The sequence below is a fragment of the Marmota flaviventris genome, chromosome 1 (genome assembly GCF_047511675.1).
Source record: "Marmota flaviventris isolate mMarFla1 chromosome 1, mMarFla1.hap1, whole genome shotgun sequence".
In the NCBI taxonomy this organism is placed as follows: Eukaryota; Metazoa; Chordata; class Mammalia; order Rodentia; family Sciuridae; genus Marmota; species Marmota flaviventris.
This window is the reverse complement of record NC_092498.1, coordinates 220,546,406-220,557,756: the sequence shown is the minus strand read 5'-3', so window position 1 is coordinate 220,557,756 and position 11,351 is coordinate 220,546,406. Positions and strand designations below refer to the sequence as shown.

The following is an 11,351-nucleotide window of genomic DNA, read 5'->3' as shown; positions in this document are numbered from 1 at the left end:
TGATAGCAGGTGTTGGAAGACACACATCTTTAAACCAGATTCCACATTCCCTCTCCCAGGAACCCTGCCTGCCCTCCCCAGCTCAAAACTTCCACCTCTGGCCTCCCCCAGCCTGAGTCCCATCTGCCCCCCCTGCAGGGGGCTGCAGAGCTGTGGGACTGGCCCTGGAGAGGAGTGTTCTGCGGCAGGAACAGATGCTACATGACCTGGTGTGCCTGAGGCTGACATTATTGATAAGGAGTTCTAAAGGGTACAGTGGGGAGGGCAGGTACCTCAGGGTTGCCCCAACCCACATTCAGTGGCCACACGTTCATGAGAAGCAGGGAAGAGCCCAGATTTGGCAGACACCAGAGCTGTGTCAGGGATCCAGATCCTAGTGGGGCCAGACACCAAGTTCTAGGGCACAGGACGCTCCATCTCCAGCTAGGGAAAGGGACACTTTCCCCTGCCTGACCTAGCCTGGCATGACCGTGACAGAAGAAACTGGGTCACTAGGAGGAGACTGGCCCTCACGCTGTTTGGAGCCACAGGCCGTGGCCCCCGGGGACAGTGGGTCATATAACCTAGAAGGACCTCAGACAGCAGGGATTAGGGTTAGGGAGAGACTCCTGCCTGCTGCCCTGGCTTCTCTGAGAGCCACATCTGCCCACACCCACTCAGCCACTCAGGAAACGGGGGTGGACATGGGGGATATGCCCTGTTAGGGTGTGAAGTCTGCAGCCACGGTGACAGCCCGTTTAGAGTGGCGGATGCCTATGGTGTACACTGGGGCCCTGGCTTTGTTCACAGTGACCTGCTCCGGGCTGTGGGTGCCAGGGCCAGGTGCCTCCTCCAGCAAGCGCAGGGCACGGGGGCCGACCCAGCATGGTGAATGCTGGCCATCGCTGACGGTAGGTGTTGGGGTTTGGGCTGTCGTATTGGCCAGGGCCTGGTGTATCAGCAGGGTCCTGTGGGGGGCGGGCAGGGCGGGTGCGGCCCACCACGGTGTAACTTGGGCTCCTGGGCTTGGTGAAGATCTGTGAGCCCCAGAGGGGTGGCATGGTGTAGGCATTAGGGGCGGGAACTGGGGTGTCCAGGGGTTTCTGGTAGAGGCGGGAGCCCAGCGTGAAAGCTGGGGGGTTCCGCTGGCGCAGAGGGGGCACTTTCTCTGGGCTGTAGGACCCAGGGCCTGGTGTCACCTCCAGACCTGTGAGAGTAGAAACACAGGGTTGGTGCAAGACAGAGTCCTGGCCTGCTGGACACTTGGCACGGCCCCCACTGCCCACTAGCATCCTGAGACTCATGCACTGTTTTCCAAGCACAGGCCTTTGGCAGGCTCAGCCCATCAGGCCTTCTGTTTGCCATCCCTGCTCCCAAGGGTACATCTCACTCCCCAGCCAGAACTGCAGTCCAGCCCTTCTGCTGCCCTCCCTATCCCCTCTTATGGACAGAGCCCTCACACCCCTTCCTGGGACCCCCAACTTGGATCCTCCTCTCCCTAGTCCTGGCCACTCTAGGTTTTAGTCCACCAACACACTGGGCTCTTGTGAAGTCCATGTGTGATTTAGGGGTGGGTGGGTGGTCAGGAAGCAGGGGATTGGTGGTGGGCCTGAAAATGTGAAGATGGGTTGATGGGTGAGTGGCTGAGTGGAAGGAAGGAAAGGCTCTTGGGTGGATGGTGGGAGGATGGATGGTTGGTGGGTGGAGGGGTATGTGGGTGCACGGATGGTGGATAGTGGGTAGGTGGATGGGTAGGTGGGATGAGGTGGGTGAATGGACAGTGAGTGGATGGTCAGGTAGGTGGATGGATGGTGGATGATAGGTGGGGAGATGGGTAGGTGAATGGATGGATAGGTTGGATGGGTCAGTGGGATGAGTGGGTGGGTGAATGGGTGGGTGGATGGATGGAAGATGGACAGATGGTGGGTGGATGGGTAGGTGGGTGGGTGGTGGGTGGATGGGTAGGTGGGTAGGTAGGTAGGTGGGTGGATGGTGGGTGGATGGTGGGTGGATGGGTAGGTGGGTAGGTAGGTAAGTGGGTGGATGGAAGATGGACAGATGGTGGGTGGATGGGTAGGTGGATGGGTAGGTGGGTGGGTAGGTAGGTGGGTGGATGGGTAGGTAGGTAGGTAGGTGGGTGGATGGGTAGGTAGGTAGGTGGGTGGATGGGTAGGTGGGTGAGTGATGGGTGGATGGTAGGTGTGTAGGTAGGTAGGTGGGTGGATGGGTAGGTGGGTGAGTGATGGGTGGATGGGTAGGTGGGTGGGTAGGTGGATGGTGGGTGGATGGGTAGGTGGGTGGATGGGTAGGTGGGTGGGTGGTGGGTGGATGGAAGATGGACAGATGGTGGGTGGATGGGTAGGTGGGTGGATGGGTAGGTGGGTGGATGGTGGGTGGATGGGTAGGTGGGTAGGTAGGTGGGTAGATGGGTAGGTAGGTGGGTGGGTGGTGGGTGGATGGGCAGGTGGGTGGATATACTTGTGGTGTGAGAGGGAAGGCAGCTGTGTGGACAATGAGGCCGTAGTCCCGGGGTGTATGGGTGCGAGCCTGCTGATGGCCAGGAAGGGACCTGAGCAGAGCACTGCAGCTGCTGGCCTTCTGGTGCCCTCACATGCCATGTGCATAGGCCATGGCGACCCTGGTCCACTCACATCCAGGTCCTCTCAGGCCTGGTGGGCACTGGAGGTGTGACCCCTGTGCAAGTCTCTTGGTCTGTTCTAAGGACTCTGAGCATGAGGGCTGAGGCCCTAAGGACAGCCCCACGGGCAGTGCTGGGCACACTCACCCCGAGACTTTCCGCGACCCTGCATGGAGTAAGCTGGGGTGCAGCTGCGGCCAAAGCGAGTCACTTTCGGGTCCAGGAAGTAGACAGGCCCTGGGCTGGCATCCTGCGGAGGAGCTGAGGAAAGGCGCCCAGAGTCCTGAGGGAGCCTCACACCCACAGCACCCTGACTGCCCAGCACACGGCCCTGCTGTGGGGAGCCCGTGGCCCCGAGCTGGTGGCAGGCCTCTGCTCTGACCACCAGACCACAGCCAAGCCCCCCTGCCGCCCCAGGCCTGGAGCCAGAGCAAGGAGGCCTGGCTGGCGCTGGTGCTGGCTCCTGGCTTGTGGGCACACCTGCCGTGCCCAGAGCCCAGGGCCTTGTCCAGTCCCAGCAGGGCCACTCAGGGGATAGGGTCCTTGGGAAAAGCCTTGGCCAGCCGGTTCATCCATGTCGATAGGGTCCACGCACGTGGCCCAGGGCCCCGTCTCAGTGCCTGGAGCAGTTCTGCCGTCACTGAGCCCACCCTGCGCGCATGACGAGTCAGCCTCCAGGCCGCTCATGCTGGATCCACTCAGGAGAAGAGAAGCAACCGGCACCCTGGTCTCGTGCTGGCCTGGGTGACCCCACGGGCAGCGTGCACCCACACGAGTGGCGCGGCCCTGCAGGAAGGGCCAGCACTCACTGGTTCCTCACCCACCCTGAGGGCTGTGGAGGGACGCCGAGGCCCTGGGCCTCTGGAGTGGCCAGACTGGGTGTCACCCCGCTCCTCCCCACACCAGGGTGCACAGGTGGTGCCCAGCCCGCTGGTGTCCAGATCCTAGTCAGTCTCATGCTCCTCCCCAGGCCTGGCCACAGGCCCGTCTCCCTCCCACTCTCACCCCACCCCCAGAGGCATGGCTGTCACCTGCATTTGTCAGAACATGTGCTCTCTGGCTGCCCTGCGTAGAGTCGGAGGCTCCGACCTCTCCTCCTCAGGCTCTGGACCCCCATCCTTGGGGACTCTGTGCCCCACAGTCTTCACTACCCTGGGAACAGTGTGCTCAGCACCCACAGGCAAAGGCCTGCTTCTACAGAGCACCTCCCGGACGCTAGTACCCTTGTGTCTTCTGGGTGCATCTGCAGTGCTGGGGATGGAGCCCAGGCCTGCTGGACCAGCCACACCCCAGCTGCATTGCTAACATTTAACAGAGGATCCGTGAAGCAAGTCGCCTGAAGTCAAGGAGCAAGGAATTGCAAAAGGGAGAAGGTGAGCACAGCTCTTAGCAGCATATAGGCTTCTCCTCCTCCCCTCTCTTAATCTGGAAGAAAACAGGACCAGAGAGGGCAGTAGCTTGCCTGAGGGTACACAGCCAATGGGAGATGGAGCAGGGTGTGATCAGCCCTGCTGCTTCCCACTTCATCAGTTGGGGGCTGAATGTATGGGGCAAAAAGGCCCAGAATGCTACTGGGGAATTCTGGAGGCTTGGCCAGCCCCAGCACACCATGCCCTCGCCAGCTGGCCTTACCTCTGCTGGGCCTCCGGGCCAGTGAGTAGGCAGGACTGGCCACCTTGGTGCAGTCATGGTTGACGTAGCCAACTGTAGATGGCAGGTTGTACAAGCCTGGCCCAGAGCCTGCAACCCAACCCACAGGTCTCAGCCTGGTGGGAACCCCCGAGGCTGGGGAAGGAGCCCTGGCCCTCCTCCTGAGTCCCACCCAGGTGGGCGAGGGAAGCAAGAGGCAGCCCACTTAGGACAGGGTGATGCCCACACTGTGAGTCAAACATGAATCCCAAGAGTGGGAAAGGCGGGAGCCCAAGCTGCCTCTGCCTGTGCCCACAGGGAGGTGCCAGGCCCAGGACTGCCATAGGGTGAGCTGGGTCAGGCCCAGGACGCTGGTGCAGGGGGCACAAGGGCCAGGACGCTGGCAATGGGGGAGCCAGGGTCAGGACACTGGCACAGGGGGAGCTGGGGAATCAGGACACTGGCACAGGGGTCAGGACAATGGCACAGGGGGAGCTGGGGAATCAGGACACTGGCACAGGGGTCAGGACAATGGCACAGGGGGAGCTGGGGAATCAGGACACTGTCACAGGGGGAGCTGGGGAATCAGGACACTGTCACAGGGGGAGCTGGGGAGTCAGGACACTGTCACAGGGGAGCTGGGGAATCAGGACCCTGGCACAGGGGTCAGGACAATGGCACAGGGGGAGCTGGGGTCAGGACACTGTCACAGGGGGAGCTGGGGAGTCAGGACACTGGCACAGGGGGAGCTGGGGAGTCAGGACACTGGCACAGGGGTCAGGACAATGGCACAGGGGGAGCTGGGGAATCAGGACACTGGCACAGGGGTCAGGACAATGGCACAGGGGGAGCTGGGGAATCAGGACACTGGCACAGGGGGAGCTGGGGAGTCAGGACACTGTCACAGGGGTCAGGACAATGGCACAGGTGAGATGGGGAGTCAGGACACTGGCACAGGGGTCAGGACAATGGCACAGGGGGAGCTGGGGAATCAGGACACTGGCACAGGGGGAGCTGGGGAGTCAGGACACTGTCACAGGGGGAGCTGGGGAGTCAGGACACTGTCACAGGGGGAGCTGGGGAATCAGGACACTGTCACAGGGGGAGCTGGGGAGTCAGGATGCAGGCTCAGGGGGAGCTGGGGAGTCAGGATGCAGGCACAGGGGGAGCTGGGGAGTCAGGACACTGTCACAGGGGGAGCTGGGGAGTCAGGATGCAGGCACAGGGGGAGCTGGGGTCAGGATGCAGGCACAGGGGGAGCTGGGGTCAGGACGCTGGCACAGGGGGAGTTGGGGTCAGGACGCTGGCACAGGGGGAGCTGGGGAGTCAGGATGCAGGCACAGAGGGAGCTGGGGAGTCAGGATGCAGGCACAGAGGGAGCTGGGGTCAGGATGCAGGCACAGGGGAGCTGGGGTCAGGACGCTGGCCATGGAACCTGGCGTAGACCCCAACTCTGGCTCTTTGGTTACAATGGGGAAACTGAGGAGCAGGAGCAGCCTGCACTCAGAGCTGACCCAGGACTCTGCTAACCCCCTTGTTGCAACTGGGTGCCCTGACCCCCTCATGCTGTGCCCTGTCCCCCTCACTGTCCCTGTCCCCCTCATGCTGTGCCCTGACCCCCTCACTGTCCCTGTCCCCCTCACTGCTGTGCCCTGTCCCCCTCACTGTCCCTGTCCCCCTCACTGCTGAGCCCTGTCCCCCTCATGCTGTGCCCTGTCCCCCTCACTGTCCCTGACCCCCTCACTGCTGAGCCCTGTCCCCCTCACTGCTGAGCCCTGACCCCTCACTGCTGAGCCCTGACCCCCTCACTGTCCCTGTCCCCCTCACTGCTGAGCCCTGACCCCCTCACTGCTGTGCCCTGTCCCCTCACTGCTGTGCCCTGTCCCCCTCACTGTCCCTGTCCCCCTCACTGCTGAGCCCTGACCCCTCACTGCTGAGCCCTGACCCCCTCACTGCTGCCTCCTGGGCCTCTGGCCACTGCCCACATGGCTTCCCCTGGCTTGGCCCCCATGGTGGCTGGTGGGAAGCAGAAGGCTGGGCTCAGCCCATCATGCCAAAGGACAACACCACCCTGCTGCTGGCTACAGAACATTCCAGCAGCCCCAGTGGGGGTGTGGGGCAGGAAGGCGCCCCACCCACTGCCACCCTCCCCGCGGCCAGCACGCACTTGTCTCCAGGGCGGTCAACCTGCAGGTCTTTCTCAGGCCCATCTCCAGGATCCGGACCCCAGTTGCCTGCCGGGTCAGGGCTGCCGAGGCCCCTGGTGCCGCCGGGTCGCAGCTGAAGGTCCCCATGGCACAGCGGCCAGGGACCTGGAGCATCTCTCCAGGCCTCTGCTCTGGTGCCTCAGGCCAGCACTATCCCCAGTCCCAACAGACAGCTCACGCTGGCCAGGCCCTGTTCTTGCCACACCCCTGGCACACAGGGGCCCCTTGTCCCTCAGCTGGCCTGGAAGTAGGGCTGGGATCCGGTGTCACCGGGTGGCGGGAGGATCAGGAAGGAACTCAGTGTCAGCAAAGCAAGTCCCCAGGGAAGGCAAGGCTGCATGGCCCCATTCGACCACAGTCCTGGTGAGATGTGGGTGTTGACACCACGGTCATTCCTTAACCCACAAGCACTCACAAGCGCCTGTTGTGTGCCACGCTGTTGGGGAGGAAGGGACAGTGCCAAAAGAAAAACAGCAAAGGAGCTACATTCTAGGGAGGGGACAGAAAATGCAGATGCACCTGAAGGACACTGCAGTGGTGTCTGCTAGAAGAGCGTGGCCACTGCAGTGTGGGACCAGCAAGGCACAAAAGTGAGGAGGGCAGACCACAGACGTGAGGGGAAGGTCCAAGATCAGCAGCAAGGGGGAGGGAGCACAGCACTGTGGGGGGGGGGAATGGGGCACAGCAGTGAGGGGGACAGGGCACAGCAGTGAGGGGGACAGGGCACAGCAGTGAGGGGGACAGGGCTCAGCAGTGAGGGGGACAGGGACAGTGAGGGGGACAGGGCACAGCAGTGAGGGGGACAGGGCACAGCAGTGGGGGGGGACAGGGCACAGCAGTGAGAGGGACAGGGACAGTGAGGGGGACAGGGCACAGCAGTGAGGGGGACAGGGACAGTGAGGGGGACAGGGCACAGCAGTGAGGGGGACAGGGCACAGCAGTGGGGGGGGGACAGGGCAGAGCAGTGAGAGGGACAGGGACAGTGAGGGGGACAGGGCACAGCAGTGAGGGGGACAGGGCACAGCAGTGAGGGGGACAGGGCACAGCAGTGAGGGGGACAGGGCTCAGCAGTGAGGGGGACAGGGCACAGCAGTGAGGGGGACAGGGCACAGCAGTGCGGGGGACAGGGCACAGCAGTGAGGGGGTCAGGGCACAGCAGTGAGGGGGACAGGGCACAGCAGTGAGGGGGACAGGGACAGTGAGGGGGACAGGGCACAGCAGTGGGGGGGGACAGGGCACAGCAGTGAGAGGGACAGGGACAGTGAGGGGGACAGGGCACAGCAGTGAGGGGGACAGGGCACAGCAGTGAGGGGGACAGGGACAGTGAGGGGGACAGGGCACAGCAGTGAGGGGGTCAGGGCACAGCAGTGAGGGGGTCAGGGCACAGCAGTGAGGGGGACAGGGACAGTGAGGGGGACAGGGCACAGCAGTGAGGGGGGCAGGGCACAGCAGTGAGGGGGACAGGGCTCAGCAGTGAGGGGGACAGGGACAGTGAGGGGGACAGGGCACAGCAGTGAGGGGGACAGGGCACAGCAGTGGGGGGGGGACAGGGCACAGCAGTGAGAGGGACAGGGACAGTGAGGGGGACAGGGCACAGCAGTGAGGGGGACAGGGACAGTGAGGGGGACAGGGCACAGCAGTGAGGGGGACAGGGCACAGCAGTGGGGGGGGGACAGGGCAGAGCAGTGAGAGGGACAGGGACAGTGAGGGGGACAGGGCACAGCAGTGAGGGGGACAGGGCACAGCAGTGAGGGGGACAGGGCACAGCAGTGAGGGGGACAGGGTTCAGCAGTGAGGGGGACAGGGCACAGCAGTGAGGGGGACAGGGCACAGCAGTGCGGGGACAGGGCACAGCAGTGAGGGGGTCAGGGCACAGCAGTGAGGGGGACAGGGCACAGCAGTGAGGGGGACAGGGACAGTGAGGGGGACAGGGCACAGCAGTGAGGGGGACAGGGCACAGCAGTGAGAGGGACAGGGACAGTGAGGGGGACAGGGCACAGCAGTGAGGGGGACAGGGCACAGCAGTGAGGGGGACAGGGACAGTGAGGGGGACAGGGCACAGCAGTGAGGGGGTCAGGGCACAGCAGTGAGGGGTCAGGGCACAGCAGTGAGGGGGAACAGGGACAGTGAGGGGGACAGGGAACAGCAGTGAGGGGGGCAGGGCACAGCAGTGAGGGGGACAGGGCACAGCAGTGAGAGGGACAGGGACAGTGAGGGGGACAGGGCACAGCAGTGAGGGGGACAGGGCACAGCAGTGAGGGGGACAGGGCACAGCAGTGAGAGGGACAGGGACAGTGAGGGGGACAGGGCACAGCAGTGAGGGGGACAGGGCACAGCAGTGAGAGGGACAGGGACAGTGAGGGGGACAGGGCACAGCACTGAGGGGGACAGGGCACAGCAGTGAGAGGGACAGGGACAGTGAGGGGGACAGGGCACAGCATGAGGGGGACAGGGCACAGCAGTGAGGGGGACAGGGACAGTGAGGGGGACAGGGCACAGCAGTGAGGGGGACAGGGCACAGCAGTGAGGGGGGGACAGGGCACAGCAGTGAGGGGGACAGGGACAGTGAGGGGGACAGGGCACAGCAGTGAGGGGGACAGGGACAGTGAGGGGGACAGGGCACAGCAGTGAGGGGGACAGGGACAGTGAGGGGGACAGGGCACAGCAGTGAGGGGGACAGGGCTCAGCAGTGAGGGGTCAGGGCACAGCAGTGAGGGGGACAGGGCACAGCAGTGAGGGGGACAGGGCACAGCAGTGAGGGGGACAGGGCTCAGCAGTGAGGGGGGGGACAGGGCACAGCAGTGAGGGGGTCAGGGCACAGCAGTGAGGGGGACAGGGCTCAGCAGTGAGGGGGTCAGGGCACAGCAGTGAGGGGGACAGGGTTCAGCAGTGAGGGGGTCAGGGCACAGCAGTGAGGGGGACAGGGCACAGCAGTGAGGGGGACAGGGTTCAGCAGTGAGGGGGACAGGGCACAGCAGTGAGGGGGACAGGGCACAGCAGTGAGGGGGACAGGGCACAGCAGTGAGGGGGACAGGGCTCAGCAGTGAGGGGGGGGGACAGGGCACAGCAGTGAGGGGGACAGGGACAGTGAGGGGGACAGGGCACAGCAGTGAGGGGGGGGACAGGGCACAGCAGTGAGGGGGACAGGGCTCAGCAGTGAGGGGGACAGGGCACAGCAGTGAGGGGGACAGGGTTCAGCAGTGAGGGGGTCAGGGCACAGCAGTGAGGGGGACAGGGCACAGCAGTGAGGGGGACAGGGTTCAGCAGTGAGGGGGACAGGGCACAGCAGTGAGGGGAACAGGGCTCAGCAGTGAGTGGGGGGGACAGGGCACAGCAGTGAGGGGGTCAGGGCACAGCAGTGAGGGGGACAGGGACAGTGAGGGGGACAGGGCACAGCAGTGAGGGGGACAGGGTTCAGCAGTGAGGGGGTCAGGGCACAGCAGTGAGGGGAACAGGGACAGTGAGGGGGACAGGGCACAGCAGTGAGGGGGACAGGGTTCAGCAGTGAGGGGGACAGGGCACAGCAGTGAGGGGGACAGGCTCAGCAGTGAGGGGGGGGACAGGGCACAGCAGTGGGGGGGACAGGGCACAGCAGTGAGGGGTCAGGGCACAGCAGTGAGGGGGACAGGGACAGTGAGGGGACAGGGCACAGCAGTGAGGGGGACAGGGCACAGCAGTGAGGGGGACAGGGCACAGCAGTGAGGGGGACAGGGCTCAGCAGTGAGGGGGGGACAGGGCACAGCAGTGAGGGGGACAGGGCACAGCAGTGAGGGGGACAGGGCTCAGCAGTGAGGGGGACAGGGCACAGCAGTGAGGGGGGGGACAGGGCACAGCAGTGAGTGGGGGGGACAGGGCACAGCAGTGAGGGGGACAGGGCACAGCAGTGAGGGGGACAGGGCACAGCAGTGAGGGGGTCAGGGCACAGCAGTGAGGGGGACAGGGCTCAGCAGTGAGGGGGTCAGGGCACAGCAGTGAGGGGGACAGGGCTCAGCAGTGAGGAGGTCAGGGCACAGCAGTGAGGGGGACAGGGCACAGCAGTGAGGGGGACAGGGCTCAGCAGTGAGGGGGACAGGGCACAGCAGTGAGGGGGACAGGGCTCAGCAGTGAGGGGGGGGACAGGGCACAGCAGTGAGGGGGTCAGGGCACAGCAGTGAGGGGGACAGGGCTCAGCAGTGAGGGGGACAGGGCACAGCAGTGAGGGGGACAGGGCTCAGCAGTGAGGGGGTCAGGGCACAGCAGTGAGGGGGACAGGGACAGTGAGGGGGACAGGGCACAGCAGTGAGGGGGACAGGGCACAGCATTGAGGGGGACAGGGTTCAGCAGTGAGGGGGACAGGGCACAGCAGTGAGGGGGACAGGGCTCAGCAGTGAGGGGGGGGACAGGGCACAGCAGTGGGGGGGGGACAGGGCACAGCAGTGAGGGGTCAGGGCACAGCAGTGAGGGGGACAGGGACAGTGAGGGGACAGGGCACAGCAGTGAGGGGGACAGGGCACAGCAGTGAGGGGGACAGGGCACAGCAGTGAGGGGGACAGGGCACAGCAGTGAGGGGGTCAGGGCACAGCAGTGAGGGGGACAGGGCTCAGCAGTGAGGGGGTCAGGGCACAGCAGTGAGGGGGACAGGGGTTCAGCAGTGAGGGGGTCAGGGCACAGCAGTGAGGGGGACAGGGCACAGCAGTGAGGGGGACAGGGCTCAGCAGTGAGGGGGACAGGGCACAGCAGTGAGGGGGACAGGGCTCAGCAGTGAGGGGGGGGGACAGGGCACAGCAGTGAGGGGGTCAGGGCACAGCAGTGAGGGGGACAGGGCTCAGCAGTGAGGGGGACAGGGCACAGCAGTGAGGGGGACAGGGTTCAGCAGTGAGGGGGTCAGGGCACAGCAGTGAGGGGGACAGGGACAGTGA

At 64.4% G+C, this 11,351-nt stretch overlaps 1 protein-coding gene across 1 annotated transcript; it reads right to left on the bottom strand.

Annotated features, from left to right (window-relative positions):
• Nucleotides 1-700: 700 nt before the first annotated feature.
• Nucleotides 701-6,540, bottom strand: Cimap1d (CIMAP1 family member D). The gene is given in 5 exon segments (XM_071605870.1): nucleotides 701-853; nucleotides 855-1,186; nucleotides 2,765-2,878; nucleotides 4,250-4,357; nucleotides 6,414-6,540. Coding segments are annotated over 5 exon segments (834 nt in total).
• Nucleotides 6,541-11,351: the final 4,811 nt, after the last annotated feature.